The 26,565-nt window shown below is 43.1% G+C and overlaps 1 protein-coding gene across 2 annotated transcripts; it reads right to left on the bottom strand.

Annotated features, from left to right (window-relative positions):
- Positions 1–631: 631 nt before the first annotated feature.
- LOC129812731 (serine/threonine-protein kinase PAK 6-like) lies at positions 632–26,434 on the bottom strand. 2 transcript variants are annotated; one of them, XM_055864555.1, is made up of 9 exons: positions 25,920–26,434; positions 13,406–13,653; positions 10,596–11,234; positions 9,482–10,015; positions 7,277–7,410; positions 5,813–5,939; positions 5,595–5,720; positions 3,781–3,915; positions 632–3,650 (listed from the first exon to the last, which is right to left on the bottom strand). In XM_055864555.1, the coding sequence occupies exons 2-9, from the start codon at positions 13,607–13,609 to the stop codon at positions 3,483–3,485; spliced, it is 2,067 nt and encodes a 688-aa protein (XP_055720530.1). In that variant the 5' UTR covers positions 13,610–13,653; positions 25,920–26,434; the 3' UTR covers positions 632–3,482. The 2 variants fall into 2 exon arrangements, with proteins under 2 accessions (XP_055720530.1, XP_055720531.1); XM_055864556.1 differs by lacking the exon at positions 13,406–13,653.
- Between the last annotated feature and the right edge of the window lie 131 nt (positions 26,435–26,565).

Here is a 26,565-nt window from a genome sequence, read left to right as displayed (position 1 = left end):
TTCCTCACAGGGCAGAGGGAGGATGTCCTGGGATAAAACTTTCCCTTTTCTCAAAACGCCAGAAAGTTTACAGTCAGCCAAGTGGGACAGCATCAGCGGGTTGAAGTGTGAATTTAAGAGCAGTGTCTCCCTCGAGTAAAAGGAAAATCGACTGTTCAATTTGGAAAATTAGAGGCGGTACATTTGATAAAGCACTTTAGATTCCACATGTTCAAACAGTATGGCTTTGTCTGTAGATTCAAATCATGTGCTATTTGCACAAGTCGTAATAATGGCAATGTCGCTTTTATCTGACAAAATAATAATATATTACACTATTATTGAAATATGTAGTGTATATTCTAATTATAATGTATACTTATTTATAATGAATCATGTTGTTAATATGCACAGGCTATGCTATATGAATTGTAATACATTTATACAAATATTTCCAAATGTGACAGAATTCTAATTTCTGCATTTTATATAATCTTTGTAGTAGAGTACAGAGAGAGAGCGAGACAGAGAAAGATGCTATTGTGTGAAAGGGGACATTAAACATCAAACTCAATTGGAACAAAATAGCAGTGGTTAGTTGATAAATAGCAGTGATTAGTTGATAAATAGCAGTGATTAGTTGATCATGATCAAGAGTTAATATGTATTATTTATTGATTTTTACAAAATGTCATAAATGTCCTACATAGAAATACAAATACATTACATATATTGTACCACTGGTAAGAATACAAAGAGAATGTGCAAGGTGTTCTCAGCTGGTGGACGTTCTTCAGCATCACATGCCAAGCCTGTGTGCTTTATCTTTGCAAACCAATGCAAATGCTGTCACGCATACATTTTCTGTAGCAACACACACATTCTGTAGTTAAAAGTTGGTTGCAACAGAGTGGAAGGGATGGTTGAGGCAAACACTAAAACAGCATCCAGGCATAAACACACACTTTAAAAAATTAAGTTAAATTCATACCATATACACTACCGTTCAAAAGTTTGGGGCCACTTAGAAATGTCATTTTTTGAAAGAAAAACACTTTTTTTGTCCATTAAAATAACATCAAATTGATCAGAAATACAATGTAGACATTGTTAATGTTGTAAATGACTATTGTAGCTGGAAATGGCATATTTTTTATGGAATATCTACATAGGCGTACAGAGGCCCATTATCAGCAACTATCACTCCTGTGTTCCAATGGCACGTTGTGTTAGCTAATCCAAGTTTATCATTTTAAAAGGCTAATTGATCATTAGAAAACCCTTTTGCAATTATGTTAGCACAGCTGAAAACTGTTATGATTTAAAGATGCAATAAAACTGGCCTTCTTTAGACTAGTTGAGTATCTGGACCATCAGCATTTGTGGGTTCGATTACAGGCTCAAAATGGCCAGAAACAAATAACTTTCTTCTGAAACTCGTCAGTCTATTCTTGTTCTGAGAAATAAAGGCTATTCCATGGGAGAAATTGCCAAGAAACTGAAGATCTCATCAACGCTGTGTACTACTCCCTTCACAGAACAGAGAAAACTGTCTCTAACCAGAATAGAAAGAGAACTGGGAGGCCCCGGTGCACAACTGAACAAGAGGACAAGTACATTAGAGTGTCTAGTTTGAGAAACAGATGCCTCACAAGTCCTCACCTGGCAGCTTCATTAAATAGTACCCGCAAAACACCAGTCTCAATGTCAACAGTGAAGAGGCGAGTCCGGAATGCTGGCCTTCTAGGCAGAGTTGCAAAAAAAAGCCATATCTCAGACTGGCCAATAAAAAGAAAAGATTAAGATGGGCAAAAGAACACAGACACTAGACAGAGAAAGATTGGAAAAAAGTGTTATGGACAAACTAATCTAAGTTTGAGGTGTTCGGATCACAAAGAAGAACATTCGTGAAACACAGAAAAAAGGAAAAGATACTGGAGGAGTGCTTGACGCCATCTGTCAAGCATGGTGGAGGCAATGTGTTGGTCTGGGGGTGCTTTGGTGGTGGTAAAGTGAGAGATTTCTACAGGGTAAAAGGGATCTTGAAGAAGGAAGGCTATGACTCCATTTTGCAACGCCATGCCATACCCTGTGGACGGCGCTTAATTGGAGCCAATTTCCTCCTAGAACAGGACAATGACCCAAAGCACAGCTCTATACTATGCAAGAACTATTTAGGGAAGAAGAAGTCAGCTGGTATTCTGTCTATAATGGAGTGGCCAGCACAGTCACCTGATCTCAACCCTATTGAGCTGTTGTGGGAGCAACTTGACCGTATGGTACATAAGAAGTGCCCATCAAGCCAATCCAACTTGTGGGAGGTGCTTCAGGAAGCATGGGGTGACATTTCTTCAGATTACCTCAACAAATTGACAACTGGAATGCCAAAGGTCTGCAAGGCTGTAATTGCTGCAAAAAGAGGATTCTTTGATGAAAGCAAAGTTTGAAGGACACAATTATCATTTCAATTAAAAATCATTATTTATAACCTTGTCAACGTCTTGACTGTATTTCCTATTCGTTTTGCAACTCATTTCATGTATGTTTTCATGGAAAACAAGGACATTTCTAAGTGACCCCAAACTTTTGAACGGTAGTGTAAGTACAGTGGCTCTGCAAGTAAGTCCTAATATACAGGATGTATTTACATTATTTGTTCATCTGCTACATTTCAAGTTGATATTCTAAACTGAAAACTTATTTGCAATTTCACGTTACAAACCATTCACAACACTTTTCGGGAAAAGCAAAATAGAATAAATATTAAAAGGAACATGATTCCTTGAGCACAATAAAAACAAACAGCCATCCCCTCATCTACACATTTGTCATGGTGATACTGGCAGCAGGTCTCTCATGTCATCTCTTAGTAGCATGTTTTAAACATTCTGATCAGGCCAGGTCTGCCTTCATTTGGCCATGCAAATTGTTTACTGACAAAGTGAACTTCAGTCAGTGTCCCATATGGTTGTAGAGGTATGTAACATCAAGCTTCTCTCCAAGTCATGAGCTACCATACCTTGAGTATAGCACAAGCTGAAAATTCACTATTATCCAAACACTACGATGGGAAACTGCTCAATTACAGTAAAAGTTCACAATGCAGTTTACAGTTCCCTTGGATTTCAAGTCTGTATATAATGCACCAATGCTAGATTGGTGTTGTGTCGGGAGGAATCCCATTGGATGTTGTCTATCACAGGTAGAACCAGACGTTGTTGAAATGAGTTAGGCATACTGTTTGTTTGCATGCTACTGTTTCACTACACCAACTCTTTGATAAAGTGCTTCTTACTGTAGGTCTCTAGGCCCATGCTGTGCCATTGTTTACCAAGCCTACAGGCCTGATGCCATGAGCTCTGTAACAGCACCAGGATCTCTGGGTCTGGATCTGCTCTCTGGTGCTGCTCCCACACTGGGATGGGTACTGGGTGGGTTGGGCCTGGGCAGATCACACTCAGGGTGGGTACAGTAGTAATCAGGGATCAGGGTCCACCATGGGATCAGCAGTGAGACATGCGCTTGCGGTACTGCTCCACCAGGGGCACCAAGCACTGCGGGGAGCCGCTCTGCAGGAGGAAGGGGTGTTCTAGCAGGTCTGTGGCGCTGGCCCTCTCCACTGGGTCCCGGGTCAACATACGGTTCAGGAAGTCTTTCAACACCGGGGATACCTATAGTGTAAAGTCCAAGCTAATTCAGCAGACATGTTGAAATAGAGAAGATGTGTGTGTGTGTGTGTTTCTGTGCATGTGTAAGAGAGTATCCCTCTATGTACTGTATGTGTTCTGTTTGACCTCTGACCTGGGTTGTGTTCCGTACGGTGGGAGCTGGCTCATCCCTCAGTCTTCTCATGGCTGCAATGGGGGTCTCACTGAAGTAGGGGGGCTCTCCATCCACCATCTCAACTACCATGATGCCCAGAGACCACACATCCACCTGACAGACACAACAAACCAGTATACAGTATATTGTATATCAGCAGTGTTGACATGCACATGAATACTGGACATCGTGAGAATTTTTTGGACACAGCTAGTATGCAGTAATATACAGTGGGGCAAAAAAGTATTTAGTCAGCCACCAATTGTGCAAGTTCTCCCACTTAAAAAGATGAGAGGCCTGTAATTTTCATCATAGGTACACTTCAACTATGACAGACAAAATGAGAAAGAAAAATCCAGAAAATCACATTGTAGGATCTTTTATGAATTTATTTGCAAATTATGGTGGAAAATAAGTATTTGGTCAATAAGAAACGTTTATCTCAATACTTTGTTATATACCCTTTATTGGCAATGACAGAGGTCAAACGTTTTCTGTAAGTCTTCACAAGGTTTTCACACATTGTTGCTGGTATTTTGGCCCATTCCTCCATGCAGATCTCCTCTAGAGCAGTGATGTTTTGGGGCTGTTGCTGGGATACATGGACTTTCAACTCCCTCCAAAGATTTTCTATGGGGTTGAGATCTGGAGACTGGCTAGGCCACTCCAGGACCTTGAAATGCTTCTTACGAAGCCACTCCTTCGTTGCCCGGGTGGTGTGTTTGGGATCATTGTCATGCTGAAAGACCCAGCCACGTTTCATCTTCAATGCCCTTGCTGATGGAAGGAGGTTTTCACTCAATATCTCACGATACATGGCCCCATTCATTCTTTCCTTTACACGGATCAGTCGTCCTGGTCCCTTTGCAGAAAAACAGCCCCAAAGCATGATGTTTACACCCCCATGCTTCACAGTAGGTATGGTGTTCTTTGGATGCAACTTAGCATTCTTTGTCCTCCACACATGATGAGTTGAGTTTTTACCAAAAAGTTCAATTTTGGTTTCATCTGACCATATGACATTCTCCCAATCTTCTTCTGGATCATCCAAATGCTCTCTAGCAAACTTCAGACGGGCCTGGACATGTACTGGCTTAAGCAGGGGGACACGTCTGGCATTGCAGGATTTGAGTCCCTGGCGGCGTAGTGTGTTACTGATGGTAGGCTTTGTTACTTTGGTCCCAGCTCTCTGCAGGTCATTCACTAGGTCCCCCCGTGTGGTTCTGGGATTTTTGCTCACCGTTCTTGTGATCATGTTGACCCCACGGGGTGAGATCTTGCGTGGAGCCCCAGATCGGGGAGATTATCAGTGGTCTTGTATGTCTTCCATTTCCTAATAATTGCTCCCACAGTTGACACCAATCCTTTGACACCAATCCTTTTGGTCTTGGCCATAGTGGAGTTTGGAGTGTGACTGTTTGAGGTTATGGACAGATGTCTTTTATACTGATAACAAGTTCAAACAGGTGCCATTAATACAGATAACGAGTGGAGGACAGAGGAGCCGATTAAAGAAGAAGTTACAGGTCTGTGAGAGCCAGAAATCTTGCTTGTTTGTAGGTGACCAAATACTTATTTTCCACCATAATTTGCAAATAAATTCATAAAAAATCCTACAATGTGATTTTCTGGATTTTTTTTCTTCTCATTTTGTCTGTCATAGTTGAAGTGTGCCTATGATGAAAATTACAGGCCTCTCATCTTTTTAAGTGGGAGAACTTGCACAATTGGTGGCTGACTAAATACTTTTTTGCCCCATGATACAGAGTAGTTTTAAATATCTTCTTTCTCACCTCAGTGCTGTATGGAGATTTAGAAATGACCTCTGGAGCCATCCAGTATGGTGTTCCTACTAAAGACTTCCTCTTGGGAATGTCCTTACTGATCTGTGCACAGAACCCAAAGTCTGACAGCTTGATCTGTACAGGACAGGAGCATTACAATTCAATTATCAACAGTTATGAATACATAAACAGGTGTGTTCTCTCTCAAATGAATTCAAAAGACTTACCCTCCCATCCAGTGTTAGCAGTATGGAGTCACTCTTGATGTCCCTGTGGATGACTCCCTGGGAGTGAAGGTAGGCCAGGGCTTGCAGCACAGCCTCACACACTGTGGCTATCTGCTCCTCACTCAGCCTGCATGGGGGAGTGACACAGATACACACAACACTCAAAACTGCACTGCAAAATGGCTGTTGTTGTGTCACCCAGGTGATGCTATAAATTAATGGTGGCATAGGTGAGGTTCAGATGACTATGTGCATTCAGAGTATCACGTTTATGCATTTTGAATATAAAGACTAGGAGATTTTGAACATTGAAGAACTGTGTTTCAGAAACTCCTCAGTAAATACCTTAGCACACATCTGCAGTTCAAATGACAAATCAGGCTGGTGAACACCACTCCTGAACACCACTGTTCTGGTAAATAGCTGAGGGATGGGTCTGGAGCCCTCAAATTCATAGACAGAGCTATGCATGCAAGGACTGACCATCCATGATATAAAAAATTATAGTTTTGACCATGTTCTGAGGCTATACAATGTTTGTTAGAAATATAATTTTGACAAATAAATGGAGTAAAACAAGCTTAGATTTTGGGTTCTGATGGGGTACGACAGTTGAACTATGCTCTTTCTAAGTTAGATTCTTAGTTATATTCTTAAAGAATCAATAGGTATATATAATTCATTTAAAAGTTAAAAAATGTAAGTAGCAATCGCAGATTGTTCCTTTAAGGCTTCCAGAAAGATATTGATTGTTTTCAATACTTATTTTGGGATGGATTGGAGTATAAAGGAGGTATATTTTAGCAAAGGGGTTTTATTCCAGACAGTTCAATCAAAACAAATACTAATCTTGGGTTCTGACAACCAATGAAAATTACTGACTCCATCTGGACCATTTTAATATGTCAGCTGGCTAGATAGAAATGCACTCTGTCCCCATGTCTCTAGATACCTGGTTTTGGGGTCAACTCCTATCTATGTAGTGAGAATGTGTCAACTTTCAGTTTGGAATTTAAAATACATTGACAGGTAGTGTTAATATGCATTGACAATTTGTTTATGCATACAGTTTCTGATATATTTAACAGCATGGGAGCATAGATTGAATCGTGTTTTTGGATCAAATTAAATTAATCACGTCATTTCAACATGCACAAATCTAATTATGTTATCAGATTATAGTTTCCCATAGGAGGACACAGTGTTTTGCTCTAGTATCAGTGAGAATGAAAGCAACTGTGCTTAGGTGCCTGTCCCCTTAAGCAGTCAGTAGCACACTACCACATAATGGTGAAAATAGGTACTGAAGACATGACTCGAATTTTGCTTTATCATTCTGTCACACAAGTCTTTGAATTCTTGTCTCTTGAAAATGACTATATTTTACTTTTCATTGTTCCTTCAATACAATTTGCCCCCAATTGTTTATGGGGGAGTAGGTAGGTCTGTGCTGTGTCTCCATACCTGGTCTCAGACACGATGTTGGTTAGTGCTCCACCCTCTATGTACTCCATGATGACCCAGAGCTCCTCCTCCACCAGGGCACTCTTAAACATCTCCACCACGTTCCTGTGCTGGTAGTCCCTCATGATCACCACCTGGACAAACACATACAGTTGATAACAGAGGTGTCACATAATGTTACTGATGATTTCAAGAGGGCACTGATGGGCAAAATAGGATCTTTGTGTAGTATTGTCAGGGACAATAACTAACTGATGGGCAAAATAAGGACTAGCTGGATCTAAGGGGGCATGTGCCCCCGCAGTTTCAATTGATAACAGGTGGGCTCTGTTACAGATATAGTATCTTAATTTGACCAGTTTCTCACAACCAGAAAATAATCCTGCAGCAACAGGAAATGTGAATTATTATGTGGATTATAATTAATGGACATTTTTGTAGGGGGTGATAATTTTCTTGTTAGAATAAATCAAGTCTGACATTTTAAAATGTAAATTATAAACTTTAGAAACGTTTTAAAATCTTGAATACATTACAATGTGCATTTCCTGCTGTGAAGGGATATTTTCTGCGACAACAGAGAGATCAAATTAAGATAGGATATACAGCACGATTCAAAAGTTTGGACACACCTATTCATTCAAGGGTTTCTCTTAATTTGATGTCTTCACTATAGAATAATAGTGAAGACATCAAAACTATAAAATAACACATGTAGTAACCAAAAACAAATCAAAATATATTTTATATGTGAGATGCATCAAATTAGCCAAATTAGCATTCTCTCAACCAGTTTCAACAGTCTTGAAGGAGTTCCCACATATGCTGAGAACTTGTTGGCTGCTTTTCCTTCACTCTACGTTCCAACTCATCCCAAACCATCTCAATTGGGTTGAGGTCGCATGATTGTGGAGGCCAGGTCATCTGATGCAGCACTCCATCAATCTCGTTCTTTGTCAAATAGCCCTTACACAGCCTGGAGGTGTGTTGGGTCATTGTCCGGTTGAAAAACAAATTATGGTCCCACTAAAATGGGATTGTGTATCGCTGCAGAATGCTGTGGTAGCCATACTGGTTAAGTGTGCCTTGAATTCTAAATAAATCACTGACAGTGTCACCAGCAAAGCACCCCCACACAATCACACCACGTCCTCCATGCTTCATGGTTGGAACCACACATGCGGAGATCATCCGTTCACCTACTCTGTTTCTCACAAAGAGACGGCGGTTGGAACCAAAAATCTAAAATTTGGACTCATCAGACCAAAGGACAGATTTCCACCGGTCTATTGTCCATTGCTCGTGTTTCTTGGCCCAAGCAAGTCTTTTCTTATTGGTGTCCTTTAGTAGTAGTTTCCTTGCAGCAATTAGACCATGAAGGCCTGATTCACACAGTCTCCTCTGAACAGCTGATGTTGAGATGTGTCTGTTACTTGAACTCTGTGAAGCATTTAATTGGGCTGAAATTTCTGTTAATTCTGTTATGAACTTATCCTCTGCAGCAAAGGTAACTCTGGGTCTTCCTTTCCTGTGGCGGTCCTCATAAGAGCCAGTTTCATAATAACACTGGTGGTTTTTGCGACTGCACTTGAAGAAACTTTCAAAGTTCTTGAAATGTTCCTTATTGACTGATCTTCATGTCTTAAAGTAATGATGGACTGTCATTTCTCTTTGCTTATTTGAGCTGTTCTAGACATAATATGGACTTGTTATATTACCAAACAGGGATATCTTCGGTATATACCACCCCTACCTTGTTACGACACAACTGATTGGCTCAAACGCATTTTAAGAAGGAAAGAAATTCCACAAATTAACTTTTAACAAGGCACACCTGTTAATTTAAATGCATTCCAGGTGACTACCTCATGAAGCTGGTTGAGAGAATGCCAAGAGTGTGCAAATCTTGCATCAAAGCAAAGGGTGGCTACTTTGAAGTATCTCAAATATAAAATATATTTTGATTTGTTAAACTTTTTTGGTTACTACATGATTCCATATGTGTTATTTCATGTCTTCGCTATTATTCTGCAATGTAGAAAATTTTCAAAGCAAAGAAAAACCCTGGAATGAGTAGGTGTGTCCAAACGGTTGACTGGTACTGTATGTATATGATGTATCCAACGTGATTTATTGGTGATTTGCGGTGTTGTTGTGAGGGTTTTGGGGGTCATTGAGGATGGTGTTGGCTGGAGGTCTTCATACCTCATTGAAAAGCAGCTCTCTTCGCTGTTGTCTCCGCAGGTCCATCATCTTCACGGCCACCTGCCTGCCGCTGTGTTTCTCCCAAGCAATACACACCACCCCCGTCGAACCTTCGCCAATCTTCACAAAGTTCTCCAGGTACGACCGAGGGTCCCCCTTGTCTACCACCATCTGCAGGGCAGCCTTAAACTGTTCATGGGTCACCTTGGGTGGGTCTGGTGGCGGCCTCTGGGGGTGCTGAGGGGGTCTGAAAGCAGGGGAGCATGTGCCTGGGGGGCTGGTGGCCAGGGAGCCGGTGGGGGAGGGCCGAGGCTGGGAGGGGCTGTCCTGCCTGGGGAAGGGAGCATTAGGGCAGCCTGAGTGTCTCAAAAAGGGGTCAGGGCCATTGAGTCTCAGGCCCATGTTGGGAGACAGTCCCAGGGTGTAGCTGGCTGAGGAGCGCACCGTCCTGTGGGGTCTGATGCCACTCATGAAGGGACTGCTGGGGGTGCTGTGTAGGAAGCCTGACTGGTGGTGCCTCAGAGCTGACTCTGCCTGGATGATGAGAGAGTAAGAGAGAGAGAGAGAGTTGGCTGTCTTCCCAAGGTCCCTCCCCTGCTTTATTACTGGATGTAAATAACAGTGCTTTACTCTCACACTATGCATTCACTTCACCTGGTACGCCCCTTGCTAAAAGGCCATACAGATATAGGATCTTAATTTGATCACTATTTTGTTGCTGAGAATTTTTGCTCTTTTCATAAAGCCTCCTTTTGACCAGTGAATAGCCTAACCACCGATCAAGCAACACTATGGACTTAACGTTCAAATCCTGTTGCTGCAGGATTATTTTGCTGTGATAATATAGGTCAATTTAAGATCCTACACCTGTAGGTACCTCAAAGTACCCTTGAGATCTTGCTAAAGATAGCATCTCTCAACGTTTACAAGCACATTCAAGCAATAAAGTCACAAATCACATTTTAGCACCTCGGAAAAAACAACAGCATTAATTGAGCAATTGAGAAATTGGTTGACGTATGACTGTGAATAATATATCATAGTTGATTACATCAGCTAAGCTATGACAATGTCCAAATATAGATGAGAGATAATGATGAAGTGACATGCTTACCTTCAGGTCGTAGGAGGAGTATGGTCTGCTAGGGCTGTTGTGGGAGTGGATGTAGAGGTTGGTGCGGTACTCCGGAGGGGGGTGACGCCCATGGTCAGGATGGGGCTGCTGGACAGCCATGGCTGGGTTGTAGAAGCATGAGAAGGGCCTCTGGTTGTGTGGCATAACCCTTGGCACCTGGAAGTCTCTCCTCACCATCAGTCTCTCTGTGGGACTGCCCACCTCACAGCTAATATAAGCCCCCTTAATAGGCACCTGTATGGGCTGGGATGGAACCGGGGGTCCCTCCAGAGAGCTGACACTCACCTCGTAGGTGGACTTAGCCCTGGGAAGATCCCCGTTGGGCTGCAGGGTGATGCTCTTCTTCATGCCCATTTGGGGCATCCCACTCTCACTGTGGATGTTATGAGCCCTGTCCCTCCACTGCTGCTGCTCTATGTCATCCTCTCCCAGGTCTTCATACTGGTAGGTGTCCCCCTCCTTCACCTCCCCCAGCCTGCCAAGGGACTGGGCCCTCTTCCTGCCTGAAGGGCTGCTCTTCCTCAGGGAGTTGGAGCTGGTCACGGACAGCCTGCTCATGTCGGAGATCATGGCTGAGATGTAGTCTCCATGGCCAATCATACTCCCACGCACAATGGTCTGAAAGGAGAGCAGTTATGTTCAGCCAACCACATTGACTGGAATGATCATAACATACTGAGAGGCCTGTGCATTTGGGTGTGGAATAAAGAGGGTGACACAACTGTCACTGGAAGATTATTTTTAGAACTCTGAGTCTGAAAGGGAAGTTTTGGCATTCTTCAAAAATCCAGACTTAACTCGTTTTCCCAGTTAGTTTTGCTGGCAATATGTTGGAAGGACATATCTACATATTGCATGTTTATTTTGTAGCATAGATGGTGATTTCGTATTTTGGCCTGTATGCAGGCGCTTCTATTTTGTAATGTGGGTTGTATAAAAACGGTAAAAACTGACAGATTCTTTCTGACAAGTAAAATATCTAGCAGCACCCAGAGAAAGAGCATTAACTTGCCTTGACAGAACAAGATGACACAGACTTAAAAATGCATTGGCAGAAGGCCCTTCAGTTTAACATATCAGAGAATAGGCCCATTGGCTGATTACTCAATCTCTGGGTAAAGAAAAGTCATGTTCACTGTTGTGAGAGTCTTCCATGCTTCTGTCTTTGGTATGGTGCTCTAGTCTGCTTTCACAGCTGCACAGGTGGCTTAAGGCCTATGTATACCCTATGAAGACAGACCCAGTGTCACAATGTCATTTTTTTTGTCACAAAAGGGGTGGCTCCGTGTAGTGTGTTCAGACATTCTACGTACTCCCGTGCCACACCACATTAAAATTGTAAAGCGCTGTATCATTCCTCGCGTAGCCATGGGGGCAGCGTTGAAGCTCGCATGGTTTGTTGATCTGATCTATAGACTATGTATCAAAGTAACCTATTTTGCATTGATAAGTACATATAATCTCAGCCACTATTCAAACAATAAACCAAACAACATTAAAGGCTTATTAGAATCCCCACAAAAATGTATTTTGTTTAGAAGTGATAACTTTATTCTAGGCTATTTGAAAATGTAAAAGCAGTGCTTGTTTCTTCTTCTCTGTGACTAAAAAAGTATGACATGATATTTTTAGATGATATGGGAGTGAATACATTGAAGCAGCATATCAAATTGGGATATTGTTGTAGGTTACACTGGCAAGTATAAGAATATTTGACAGGCCATGTTATTTAATTATAAATCCGATTATATCACATGAGATGTGGGAAGCTAAAAGGCTAGCTAACTTGCAATGTTTAGCCAACTTGCCAGCAGGGGAAGACAAGACAAGACAGACTTTCTTTTGCTTTCACAAGAAATGAGAAGAAAACAAGAAAACCTCTGTCACCCCTTGATGAATGTTGCTATTTGGGATGGGTGAGGTATCAGGTTACCCAAAGGTGCACGTTGCTCTAAAATGTCTGACTCCACCCAGCGCACTCATGCGTGTAGATCTACGCACGTGAAGACTAATTCACATCCCACTGCAAACCCTTTACAAAGGACAGAATGCATCACTATTGTTCAAATGTAGCAAATGTGATCATGTTTCATGTAACCTCTCCAACCTTTGCCTCTGCCATACAGGCTACATCATTTACAGAACACAAGACTCCTCTGTACTACCAATCCAATCCTGATGATCCCATTAAAACCATGACTCTGCTTCATAAACTGACAAGGAGATTCTGAAACGCAAAGCTCAAACTTATCCACTGGTGGTAATGAAAATGTGTTATGTTTTTCTAAGGGGCATATCGGCACGAGCATTCAGTCTAGCGCAGAAATCTTTAGATTTGCAGGCTTTATCGCTCACTAGCATTTCCACTGCTGTACCTGCACTTTCTATTCCTCAGCGTGACTTCTGTGGGAAGGCACCATGGATCGTTATTAATTGCCTGCATTGAGTAATAAATCTTGGTGCCCTCCAAGGATTCATGTTGTACAGTCAGTGTACACAGCAGGGTCATTAGCTGAGCCCTGTGATAGATAAGAAAGCAATATGACAGGGAGAACAGCAAAGTGTTGACCACCACAGTGCTCTGCTGCAGTACAGGACTCTGTACTGTAGTAAGAAAGCCTCTGCTATAAATGCTTTTGATGGAGGGCTTTGAGGCTCACTAATACTGGAATATTCTCAGAAATAAAATCCTATACATTTTCAACTCTTTTTAATCTGTTGGAAAATACATCAAGAGAAAAAGACACCCAGTGCATACAGCCAGTTGAGCTGAGAATAAGGCCCAGTACCTTCTTTGGATTGAGCTCAACTGGGGTGATCCGGGAGGGGTCCACCATAGGCTTGGGCCTGCGGAGGTTCTCTATCAAACTGTGCCATTGGGTTGGCAGGCCCACGAAGCAGCCTCGTTTAGCGTCAAAAGAGGTGTGCACCCGGTGCTCAAAGTTCTTTGGTGCTGAGATCTCTGGCCTCTTCTTTTTCTTCTTACGAAACATGGTCAGGTCCAGAAAAGTGACAGCTTGCCAAATTCAAGATGGCCCTGCATAGACAAGAAATATATATAACATGTTTCTAAATCTGCAGCACACTTAACATCTACTGTACTGTTAATACCATTGATAAAGTCACTTACAGCTCCTTTAATCTATGAACAGTTTATTATCCATCAATGTGTACGCCGAAGTGACTAAGCAATCATCCGATTCAGTACGTTCCCAGAAATCAAAATACAAGTGAATAAACTCAAATCTATCTGTCTAAAAAACATTTTCCATCTTCCAGACTGGCTTTCTGTCTGTCACTGGCCTTTGTGCTTTAGAACTTGTCTTAGGGGGACAGAGTGCATTGGGTTTGTAAGCCTGTGTGTAATGAAGGATATCTGGTCAATTAAGGCTGTTTCATTCTCTGTGCCCTTTTACTGACGAGCACACAGTCGGCCTCGCCAGAGCCCACAGGCTTTCAGAGCATTAGAGGGAGGAAAACACACTAACAGTCTACCCACTATGCTACAGTCTACCCACTATAATCCCATCCCCATTCCAATGCTAGTGAAGGAGCATGAATTTTTCTGGCTTGTAGGGAAAGTAACCACTCAAGCTTTAGATATAAAGCCCTCTGCACTGACAGTGGAGTGGTATAGTGTAAGCCAAGGACACTGCTGTCATGTCTCTCATGTGTATCTACCACAAAGACAGTTATCAATTACATTACATCTAATGTCCTTAGCTGTACTAGGATATAATTCACCCACATTTATGCGTGCGTATTTTCTTGAAAATATAATAGGTCATTTGAGCTGCTCTTTGATAAAGTGCTGTTGGAGAACATGTTTTGTTGAAAGCTGGTGGATGTTTGTTAGAACATCAAATGGGAACATGGCCGGTGGCCCACTGTAACAAGCTGGCATGACACGCTAATGACGTTGTCATACGTAACACAACAAATGTGCCTTCAGTTGAATATGGCACATCTGCCATGATGCATTGTGACACAGTGGGAGTTTAGGAAATCACTACTACGGCATTCTATAACTCAGCAGGCCATCACACTGGCAGCCTCCCCTCCCACACTCTACAATCCCAATCTCCCCCCTCCAAGGATAATTCAAACAGAAGGTTAATATGCTAAGTGTTGCATAAGTGTATCATTCTGTGCTCTCCCTATGTACGTAATGTGGAGCTGGGAAGGAATTTAATTCTGACAGGGACACTATAGCGTGAGGGAGGCTGGCAGGAGGTGGGGTGGGTGGGCTTGAGGATGGAGCGGGGACCACAGAGCAGGGTAGACCTGACTGTGATTTTAGACGGGGACCTTGTTTTTCACTCTAAAACACGAAAAGGCTTTTAAGGAGTGTTTGTCTTTTGAGTTTGATTAAAGAAAGATTTTAAATAACCAGAAAGTACATGATTTTTTTCGCTCCATATGCCTGGTTCTCTGGTTCTGTGTCTGTTCAGAACTGTGCATTTGCAGATGTTGGCACTACTGAGCCAAATATTTACACAAGGCTCTTGTGTTTCCTGTACAATCAGATCTATCAATATTTACTCATGAGTGAAATGTAAGCTACTACAGTCATTCGGTGCCAGTGATAATGGGATGATACCATCACAAACAGAATGTCTGCTCTCAGTGCTCTGTGCTGTGTGCTGCTACTCTATCAGGCATCATCGCTTTGCAGAACTGCAGATTACAAACACAACATTATACATTACTATATCCCTTCTATGCGGTTCCTTTCAGAATAAATGGGAGTTACAAAGTAAAGAACCAAGTAATTAGACACAAATAAAAACACAGTATCTTGATTCATTCTCAACAAAATGAATTGAAAAGTAGATGATTTACAAGTTGTGATCACAGGCTTCTGCCCTTACATCGACCTCTCAGAATCCACTAAGCTTATGACTGTTCAGATAACAATATCTTTCATTTCAGCCCATAGGAAAATACTGTATATATATGCATGCAGAGCGGAACTTGCAGTTGCTATAATAACGGTTTCTGGTCACATACCTCTGAACTACAGGGACTTGACCCCATGCCTCAGCAGCTTGCCTTGAATCTATCAAAGTGCTGAAGCAAAACTTGGCCACATGCTGTCAAGGATATCAGAAGCCATAGAGGATGAGGTCATTCTAAATTGTGCTACACTTGTTGATTTCTTTCCAACTTCATGAACACATGTGCAAACATAGCATAGATCCAAATACCTGCCATGAACACAGAACCAATCATGCGTTTCACAACTGATTTTTAAAGATTGATGGTTCAGAACCATCAATTGTTCAAAATCACTTTTCAAAGGGACACATGCTAAAATCTTTACCAGGCATACTGGCCTACTTAACGTTAGAAAACATACTTACTCTTGTAGTACAGTCTGATCAATAATCACTCCTCTAATTTGTATGAATTACAACCCTGGTTTTTAAAAACAGACAGCCTATAATTCCAGAATGTGTCAGTGTCCCTGTAAACAACATACCTCAGAGCGCAAACATGCCTTCAAACCCAACGCCCATCTCTAGATCTAAAAACAGCCATACCACCCTGTGAGCAGATTTAACAGGCAGACAAGCCTCTCAGTTATCCCATCAATCCAGACCCATAGAGGACAGGACTAGTGATGGGGGGCGTATGCACCCCGTACCGTATTCTTAGAAGGGGATATAGAGATAGCGAGATATAGAGAGATACGAGAGGTATTGGATTTGCTGGATGTGAGTCCACCAAGCTCAAGTGAATGTTTTCCCTATTTTGTCCTGATTGTCTTTCCATCCCTTTTGGCAGACTTGCACTGATGAAGGGAGGATGAAGGTTACTATGCTTCTAAGATCAGTAGCGTGTTCAGCCCTCCTGTGATCCAATTTTAGGACACAGTTTCTCCCACGAGTGCTGACGCACGTTTGTTGTTCACAAAATATGTGTCAAATTGTGAGGTGTGGGTGGGAGATGGGACAGAAGGTTATCCTCTTTTTGTGTTTGTCAATGCATGAATAATCCAGGGCTGAATTACACAGCTAGACCTGTGCCATGGCATAGATACCATCAAGGTCTTAACTGCTGTTTTGGACTCTGCAGTGCGGTGGTGTGGGCTCAGAGATTTCTATTCTATCAGCTTCATTATGATGCCCGTTTTGCCCTTTGAGTGTAATGAGACTGCATTGCCTCTCAAGGGGGGTGGAGGTGGAGGGGTATGTTTTTTCAGTACACAGACACGCACGCATGCACACACACACACACACGCACACGCACACGCACACACACACACACACACACACACACACACACACACACACACACACACACACACACACACACACACACACACACACACACACACACACACTCTGAGGGAAGGATAAAGGTACACAAGAGCTGGACGTGACTGGACGGCACAATTGCAGTGTTTATGATTGTGGTTGATGCTGCCCTTTCCTTCAGTAGCCATGCCTGTCTAAAGAGTCACTTCTAGTGGCAATAACAGAGCTGAGTCAACACGCAATAGGGTGATGATTATTGTTTTAATTTAAACGTTTAAAAGGTGTAATAAAACTCGATTCTTATGACACATAACAGTTTTTTCCAATTGCTAACACACTAAAATGACATGCGCAGCACAATTATTTAAACTGACACACAGAGAGCAAAACCTCTTCTCAAGTCTCCAAAAGTCTAAACACATTTTCTGCTTTACACACATTTTGCAATTCAAAATGGCACTTTTTAAATGCACTGCACACGGTTCGTTGCATAAGACACAACAATCTGACATAAAGTCACATGTTTGCCATTTCAAAACACTGCCATTCAAAATGACACTACATGAGCTAATTGGCCAATACACATGCCACCTGGCCAAACACCTCAATGGTTAATTGTTACCACTTCAATCAGGAAGTAAGCACTATGAAAAGACCACAGGTGAGCACCTTTTGTTTTACAACAACAATGGAAGCCGTTGCAGAGAGAGGAAGAGGAAGAGGGAGGGTGAGAATGAGAGGGGGAGGAAGAGTGAGAGGTAGGGGGAGAGTGAGAATGAGAGGGGGAGGAAGAGTGAGAGGTAGGGGGAGAGTGAGAATGAGAGGGGGAGGAAGAGTGAGAGGTATGGGAAGGGTGAGAATGAGAGGGGGAGGAAGAGTGAGAGGTAGGGGTAGAGCTGGTAGAGGAGTTCATGGCCAAAGAAGACAATAACTTTCAAATGAAATCAGAGCCTTAGTTGATCATGTCATCAACCATGGGCTGACAATGCGAGAGGCTGGAAGCAGAGTAACCTTAGTTGATCATGTCATCCACCATGGGCTGACAATGAGAGAGGCTGGAATCAGAGTAACCTTAGTTGATCATGTCATCAACCATGGGCTGACAATGCGAGAGGCTGGAATCAGAGTAACCTTAGTTGATCATGTCATCCACCATGGGCTGACAATGCGAGAGGCTGGAATCAGAGCAACCTTAGTTGATCATGTCATCAACCATGGGCTGACAATGCGAGAGGCTGGAATCAGAGCAACCTTAGTTGATCATGTCATCAACCATGGGCTGACAATGCGAGAGGCTGGAATCAGAGCAACCTTAGTTGATCATGTCATCAACCATGGGCTGACAATGCGAGAGGCTGGACAGAGAGTGCAGCCCAACTTGAGATGTTTTACTGTCGCCTGTGTCATCCAGACATTTAGACTGGAGTACAGGTATGTAACCAACATTTATTGTAGTACACCCCATGTCATAGTGTATCAGTTGGGTGACACCTGTTGACTTCATGAATGGCTGATGTCATACACTAACTGCACAAATTTCCTATAGAATTTACTCTACTGTGGGGGAAATATCTTTAGGCTGCATTGTCCAAGCCCTATATTTTAGTTTTTTTGTTTTTCTAAAGGACTGAGAGACGCAACCATGGTGGAGGAAGGGGCCAAATGTTCACCGGGGTACAGGAAGCTGCCATTGTAAACTTGGTTTTGGAAAATAATTAAATCAGATTACGAGAAATTCAAATCCACATCATCCAAGACAACACCATATTCAACAACATTCAACGAGTCAATCTGTCCACATTGGCTCGCATTCTCAAATGAAACCAAATCAGAATGAAACAACTTTATAAAATGCCGTTTGAGAGACACTCTCAAAGAAACAAAAGGGTCAGACGAACATATGTGGATGTAAGTACAATATTGACTGCAGTACACTACACACAGCATTGTTTCCCAGTGTACTGGATAACACCATATTGACTGCTTTTGTTCTTTGTTTTCAGGGAGTACTGGAAATGGATGCTCATGCAATCCCACATGAGTTTATCTTTATAGATGAGGCTGGGTTCAACCTAGCAAAGACCAGAAGAAGGGGGAGAAACGTCATTGGCCACAGAGCCATTATAGATGTTCCTGGCCAACGTGGTGGGAACATCACAATGTGCGCTGCCATCTCCAATACGCATGGTGTCCACCGTCATGCCAACCTTGGACCATACAACACAGCCCATATTCTCACATTTCTGGGCAGACTCCACAACATTCTCATACCACCAGAGCGTATGAATGATGCAGACCATCAAAGAACCCGGTACGTTGTAGTATGGGACAACGTGAGGTTTCATCGTGCAGCCCCAGTCCAAAACTGGTTTGCTGACCACCCACCATTTCTCGTGCAATACCTCCCACCATACTCACCATTTCTGAACCCCATAGAAGAGTTATTTTCGGCGGTGGAAGGTATACGACCGGCAGCCCTTTGTGCGCATGCCTCTTGTGCAGGCTATGGAAGAGGCATGTGATGAGATTGATGTGGGTGCGATTCAGGGATGGATAAGGCACTCAAGGCACTTCTTCCCTCAATGTCTGGCAAGGGAAGATATTGCCTGTGATGTGGACGAGGCGTTGTGGCCAGACCCAGCTGTGGCCTGTGATGTGAGACGAGGCGTTGTGGCCAGACCCAGCTGTGCGGCAAGATGCTGCCTAATTATTTTTCTTGACTCTTTTTTCTATATGTTTTTTCTGCAATTTTCAGTTTTTTTTAATTTATAATTTTCCTCCACTTTTTCATATTTTTGTTCAGTCCAATGTAAATATATCTGCTGTACATATGTTGCACTGACTTGTTTGGTGAAAAATCAAAAATAAAATGTTTCAACAGCATGTGTGTATCTGCAAATATTTCTGTGCATCTGAAGAATTTTCTACAATTTGAACTATTTTAGTATTATGGCAAAGCATACTAAAGATGAGAGTGCTTTTCATTATGCCCAACAGTGTGTAGTTGGTTAGACAAAAATCTGGTAATATGAATGAAGTGTGTGCTTTTTTGTGCAAACGTTTGATTTTGATACTGCTATATGTAGTTTTGGTTGCAGTGCTTCATTTTGCAGTAATATACAGTGGGGCAAAAAAGTATTTAGTCAGCCACCAATTGTGCAAGTTCTCCCACTTAAAAAGATGAGAGGCCTGTAATTTTCATCATAGGCACACTTCAACTATGACAAACAAAACGAGAAGAAAAAAAATCCAGAAAATCACATTGTAGGATTTTTTATGAATTTATTTGCAAATTATGGTGGAAAATATGTATTTGGTCAATAACAAAAGTTTATCTTGATACTTTGTTATATACCCTTTGTTGGCAATGACAGAGGTCAAACGTTTTCTGTAAGTCTTCACAAGGTTTTCACACACTGTTGCTGGTATTTTGGCCCATTCCTCCATGCAGATCTCCTCTAGAGCAGTGATGTTTTGGGGCTGTTGCTGGGATACACGGACTTTCAACTCCCTCCAAAGATTTTCTATGGGGTTGAGATCTGGAGACTGGCTAGGCCACTCCAGGACCTTGAAATGCTTCTTACGAAGCCACTCCTTCGTTGCCCGGGCGGTGTGTTTGGGATCATTGTCATGCTGAAAGACCCAGCCACGTTTCATCTTCAATGCCCTTGCTGATGGAAGGAGGTTTTCACTCAAAATCTCACGATACATGGCCCCATTCATTCTGTCCTTTGCACGGATCAGTCGTCCTGGTCCCTTTGCAGAAAAACAGCCCCAAAGCATGATGTTTCCACCCCCATGCTTCACAGTAGGTATGGTGTTCTTTGGATGCAACTCAGCATTCTTTGTCCTCCAAACACAACGAGTTGAGTTTACCAAAAAGTTATATTTTGGTTTCATCTGACCATATGACATTCTCCCAATCTTCTTCTGGATCATCCAAATGCTCTCTAGCAAACTTCAGACGGGCCTGGACATGTACTGGCTTAAGCAGGGGGACACATCTTGCACTGCAGGATTTGAGTCCCTGGCGGCGTAGTGTGTTACTGATGGTAGGCTTTGTTACTTTGGTCCCAGCTCTCTGCAGGTCATTCACTAAGTCCCCCCGTGTGGTTCTGGGATTTTTGCTCACCGTTCTTGTGATCATTTTGACCCCACGTGGTGAGATCTTGCGTGGAGCCCCAGATCGAGAGAGATTATCAGTGGTCTTGTATGTCTTCCATTTCCTAATAATTGCTCCCACTGTTGATTTCTTCAAACCAAGCTGCTTACCTATTGCAGATTCAGTCTTCCCAGCCTGGTGCAGGTCTACAATTTTGTTTCTGGTGTCCTTTGACAGCTCTTTGGTCTTGGCCATAGGGGAGTTTGGAGTGTGACTGTTTGAGGATGTGGACAGGTGTCTTTTATACTGATAACAAGTTCAAACAGGTGCCATTAATACAGGTAACGAGTGGAGGACAGAGGAGCCTCTTAAAGAAGAAGTTACAGGTCTGTGAGAGACAGAAATCTTGCTTGTTTGTAGGTAACCAAATATTTATTTTCCACCATAATTTGCAAATAAATTCATTAAAAATCCTACAATGTGATTTTCTGGATTTGTTTTTCTCATTTTGTCTGTCATAGTTGAAGTGTACCTATGATGAAAATTACAGGCCTCTCTCATCTTTTTAAGTGGGAGAACTTGCACAATTGGTGGCCGACTAAATACTTTTTTGCCCCACTGTATGAGGTATTTTGCAGTTTGGGTGTGTGGTTTTGTGAATTGTGTTAAGTATTTTGATAAAACCAGCCTAGTTTGCAAAATTGTGTTTTAGCAATTGTGAAAAACTGTAAAGACATACTCCCTCCATGTATATTTCATTAGTAAGTGGTCTGGTATATCATGCAAGTGGTGTGCAAGCAAATGAAAGGGGAGATACACTATAGAACCTGCACTAAGTTACTCGTTGCCGGAGTGTGACTGCACGCTAGACAGTAGAGTCACTGGGGGCAGACCTTCCTCATAGAGGGAAATGGGGTTTCTTTGCTGATGGCCTCAATCATCATGTTACCATTACTCAGTATAACATGAGCTGTTACAGGAGAGGGTACAGTACTCTACACCACAGTACATCATATAATAGGAGATAAATGATACACATCCAAAAGTGGTCATTGCAATGAAAAGAAAGAAAGTGCATTTGTGCTTAATGCTTGCTTCTCCCAAGTGTGGTGTTTATTTGAGCTAGTGGTACAACAACAGCATTTAAAAACAAAAAAACGTATTGTTATATCGCTAGCTCAAATAAACACCACACTTGGGAGCAGCCAGCTATGTACAGTATACCCTGGGGCTAGATCATGAACTACATTCATTAGACACTGTAGTTTATTCAAGTAAAGCTCTAAAACAGAAGAATATTCTGGAAAAGTGAGTATGCAAAACTCACTGAACTAGGTCATCTGCCCTTGCAAACTCCTGTTAAGTAAGCAAGTCAGAACTGCATCAATAACTGAAATTCTGGTTTTAAAGAAAACTGAAAGCTTTTCCATCATGTTCTTAGTCACTCAATGAAAAGAAAACTAAGAAATTAGTTTCAGAAATTAAGAAATGTCCTTATCCTACAACTTTGCGCTGTTTTAACTTCTAGGGTAGAAACAGTGCATGACTGCACATAACTTTTGGGTGAATATTGACAGTATGGAGTGGAGGAATAGTCCAAAGAGAGAGAAAGGTGTGTGTGTGTGGGGGGGGGGGGGGGTATTTAGCAAGGGCTGTCAGTATTGTTGCCTGACACTGACAACATTTCAATAGGTACACTTCTCTCTTTGTGTTGGAACCTCGCCACGTGTTGTCATCCCTCCTCATCACCAAGAGAGTCAATGTCTTTTATATGTCAACCTTGACTGGCTTCAATGGCTGTAAACAAGCCATAATAGGAGGGATTTGAGAAGGGGACAGGGAGCTTGACAGAGAATATACATCAATCTGCCTGAATTAGATTGGCACAGATTCTCCAGGCCCAGTAAGTGTGAGAGAAAATGGCTTAGTTCTTCACTAGGCCAGAGTCGACGAAACACTAACAGAGTCATGTGAAGTAAAAGCTAGCTCTTATCTACCCCAAGCACCTTGACATAATGACGCTGTAAATACAGCACATCTCAAGTCGTAAGCCCTGATGTGCTATTCCCCCTGCATGCCTCCAGTGATGCTGCTGACACATGCCTGTACCAAATGAGTGCTCTAAAAAGTCCTAGCTCCCAAATCGCCCGGCCATAGGGTGATACCTAGTCAGTTGAATCAGAGAGGTGTGGGGGGCTGCCTTGTCAGCTCAGGGATTCGATCCAGCAACCTTTCGGTTACTAGCCCAACGCTCCTACCAGCCAGGAAACCTGCTGCCCCATATAGAGTACTTATAACTGTTCCACTGAGGCCTATAGGCAGTAGGGAAGTGAAGTACAGTACTGACCCGCACTCTGTTTGATTAAAGATGCTACTGGCTTCCACCAGTCCTTTAAACAATCTGACTCTCAGCAGATAAATACATATTATCTGGTTAGTCCAATGAGACAGGCCAAATGGCCTCTCAGGGGAGTAATTTATTGATGCAGAATTCCGCCCTAGCAATCTTTACTGTACACCCTTCTTCCTATGAAAGGGACAAAATTACAAAATATATGTTTTCCCTCCATGTTATCAATTTGCGGCAGCTTAGTTCCTCTTCCGTCACCCAGTATGGGCGCTGTCTCATCACACAGTGTGACTGCAGGGCATACTGTCCTAATTTTACTTGGTCGTGTTCTAATCCTCATTGTTTGACATCTCATGGCCAGTGGCCACAGAAAACTCTTAATGCCCACTCTCCTCTCCTCTCCTCTCCTCTCCTCTCCTCTCCTCTCCTCTCCTCTCCTCTCCTCTCCTCTCCTCTCCTCTCCTCTCCTCTCCTCTCCTCTCCTCTCCTCTCCTCTCCTCCCCTCCCCTCTCCTCTCCTCTCCTCTCCTCTCCTCTCCTCTCTTGGAAGATACGACTGTGAGTCAAGCATTCCTCTTGCCTCAAGCAGGCCCACATGGGCACAGTGCTGGGCTGTATGCTAAGGGTACAGTAAGGGAACTTTGTCTCGGCAGCACCTGTGTGCTTCTCCATGTGGTCCGTCTGTCACCATCCCAGCTGTACCTGAGACAGGCCAGCTCGTTTGTCATCGCCTTGACAGCAATGTGAGGCAGCGCTAGACCGTGAACTTTTACAAAAATGAGGGACAGAAAAAAAGGGTTCCAAAAAAGTAATGACGTGAGAAGAGGAGTCACGAGTGTGTATGACATGTCACTCACCCTCAGCTAGCATATGTCCACCTGGCTCTGTGCGCTCCATAAAACTCTTCTCTCACATACTCTTTCTCTCCCACCCTACCTGGCCTTCTTGAATATCAATGAGAAACCTGAGAAACAAACACATGGCGTGTCCGTTACTGCTGGCTGTGGTATAAAGAGTGTCCAAAGTGTAGTGTTAACTAGAATCTGTAGAACCCCCCCCACCAACTAATTAAATACACTTACAAACCATAGAACAGGGTTAATTAATGACCGATAAGGTTATCTGAGTGCTGATTATTGATTAACCTCAATTAATCCTCCAGCACCTATGAGTGGAGCCTCTGCCACTCCTAACCATCCCTGGTCTGGGGAAGCTGAGCTCTATAGATCTGTTGATCCAGGATGTCCCAGAGCAGCGCTTCTCTGTCTGATGGTTCTAACTGGCCATTAGCCTGCTAGTTAACAGAGGCAACCCTGTGCTGTGCAGCAGGTGCAGAGGGGCCTTTCAGCTGAGTCAAACGGGGTCAACTACTCACAACTAATTTACTGGTGTGAGAGGTAAGTGGTGCATGTCATACTGCTGCAGTCAAACATGTATGATTAAGGCATAATTGGCAGTATCACTTCAGGGCCTGTGGTTAGAGTTTCAACCTATGGCAGTTATAAACCAGAGCAGAGATATGCCTTACCACTGTTCACAGGAAAGAGAAATTCGTCAAGTTGTTGATCGTACCAGCAATCCCATGAAAACTATATATCCCATTATATTATCTCCTTGATGTAATTACTTAAAACAAGACGAGTCTGACGTAGACTATTAATGTAATATAATCTACAGTATAAAACCTTGTAAATTGGCATGAGTGGTTAATTGTCAGTCTGCCACTTGGTCTCTGCTATTCGCTGAGAAATCCTTCTCTGTATCCTCACTTCCACAGAGTACAAACATGTAGCAGTACATTACAACCATCCTGGCACACTAAAGGAACACATTTTGTGCATGATGTCACAGAGCAGAAGAAGAAAGCTAATGTTTATCTAACAAATCCCACACTCGTCAGTTTGTTCCCCTCCCTCGGCATCCACGTAAGCATAACTATACATACAGCAGCTGGATCCCTCAGTCAGCTTACAGTCAGCTTACAGTCAGCTTACAGTCCCAGATAAGGACAGATGCATAGGGACAACAATGAGTACCTTTATTCTCAGTGCATGCATGCAATGAGCATGAAATACTATAGCTTTGTATGTATTGTCTTAACATGATTCATTCTCAGTCAAAACACAGAAGTATCTACTTGCTCACCAGCCACTCTGAGAGATCATTTCAACAGAAGCTGAGGATAGAGAGAGAGAGAGAGAGAGAGTGCAGTGGACGGGCAGGTGAAAGCAGCCTTTCAGTCAGTCTTTTCTTCTCTCCCTTATTACCACCTGGGCTGCATCCTGTTCTCTCTCTCTCTCTCTCTCTCTCTCTCTCTCTCTCTCTCTCTCTCTCTCTCTCTCTCTCTCTCTCTCTCTCTCTCTCTCTCTCTCTCTCTCTCTCTCTCTCTCTCTCATCTCCTCCACCACCGCTGTTGCCTGCCGACACCGCACACACACACACACATAGACACACACTATCCTGTTCATTATCAATGGAGCTAAGCCTCTTTTCCCTTTTTCTGCCCCATGCCCCCATCCCCACTCCCCAGATGAAATACACAGGGTGTGTGTAGGGATTCATTAGTGAAAAAAAAACCGTCAGTCTCCTTACCTTGCCGATCGCTGAAGGAGGAGAGCCTTTCCTCCAGGAAGGGAAGAGGCTTGTGAGCAAGAGTGAGCACACACATATACACACACACACTTGTTATACACACTCCCTCACACACACCCCCACACTCTTGCACATACACACATGCATACACACACACGCATACACACACACGCATACACACACACACACCGTCGAGGAGGGCTGGCTCTCAAGCAGACGCACACTGCAGGCTGCTGCTTGCTTGAGAAAGCCTGATGCATTCCTCCCTCCAGGCAGAAACACACACTGCCATCTCGAAAGCTCTTTGTTGGGGATGATTCATCCCCTGCTCCCTCCGTGGCTAACAACTCGTCCGTGCGCCGCTACACCGCTGCCTGCTCCTGGGGACACAGGGTGGCCAGTGACAGGGACAAAACCAGAGGAAAAGCCCCATCCAAGATGAGAGAATATCACAGCCATGCAGAGTTCCTTCCCTCCCCCCTCTCTCTCTCTCTCTCTCTCTCTCTAGCTCTCTCACTCACACACATCCCCTCCTACTCTCTCTCTCTTTATCACCTCCCTCCCTCTCATTGGGTTGTCTTTGCAGTGGCCCTAAGTTGATAGCAGCGTGCTGTGTGTGTGTGTCTGTTTAGGCTTGTTTCCAATG

Source organism: Salvelinus fontinalis, chromosome 16, assembly GCF_029448725.1.
Source record: "Salvelinus fontinalis isolate EN_2023a chromosome 16, ASM2944872v1, whole genome shotgun sequence".
NCBI lineage: Eukaryota > Metazoa > Chordata > Actinopteri > Salmoniformes > Salmonidae > Salvelinus > Salvelinus fontinalis.
This window is presented reverse-complemented; position numbering and strand designations above follow the sequence as displayed.

What these genes read in the sequence shown, in the direction of transcription:
- LOC129812731 (XM_055864555.1), bottom strand. Translation starts at nt 13,609, where the DNA reads ATGTTTCGTAAGAAGAAAAAGAAGAGGCCAGAGATCTCAGCACCAAAG. An exon ending in TTGAGCTCAATCCAAAGAAG is followed by an intron (nt 11,235 to 13,405) that starts GTACTGGGCCTT and finishes CTCTCCTTTCAG; the next exon opens with ACCATTGTGCGTGGGAGTAT. An exon ending in CCGTACGGAACACAACCCAG is followed by an intron (nt 3,651 to 3,780) that starts GTCAGAGGTCAA and finishes TTTACACTATAG; the next exon opens with GTATCCCCGGTGTTGAAAGA.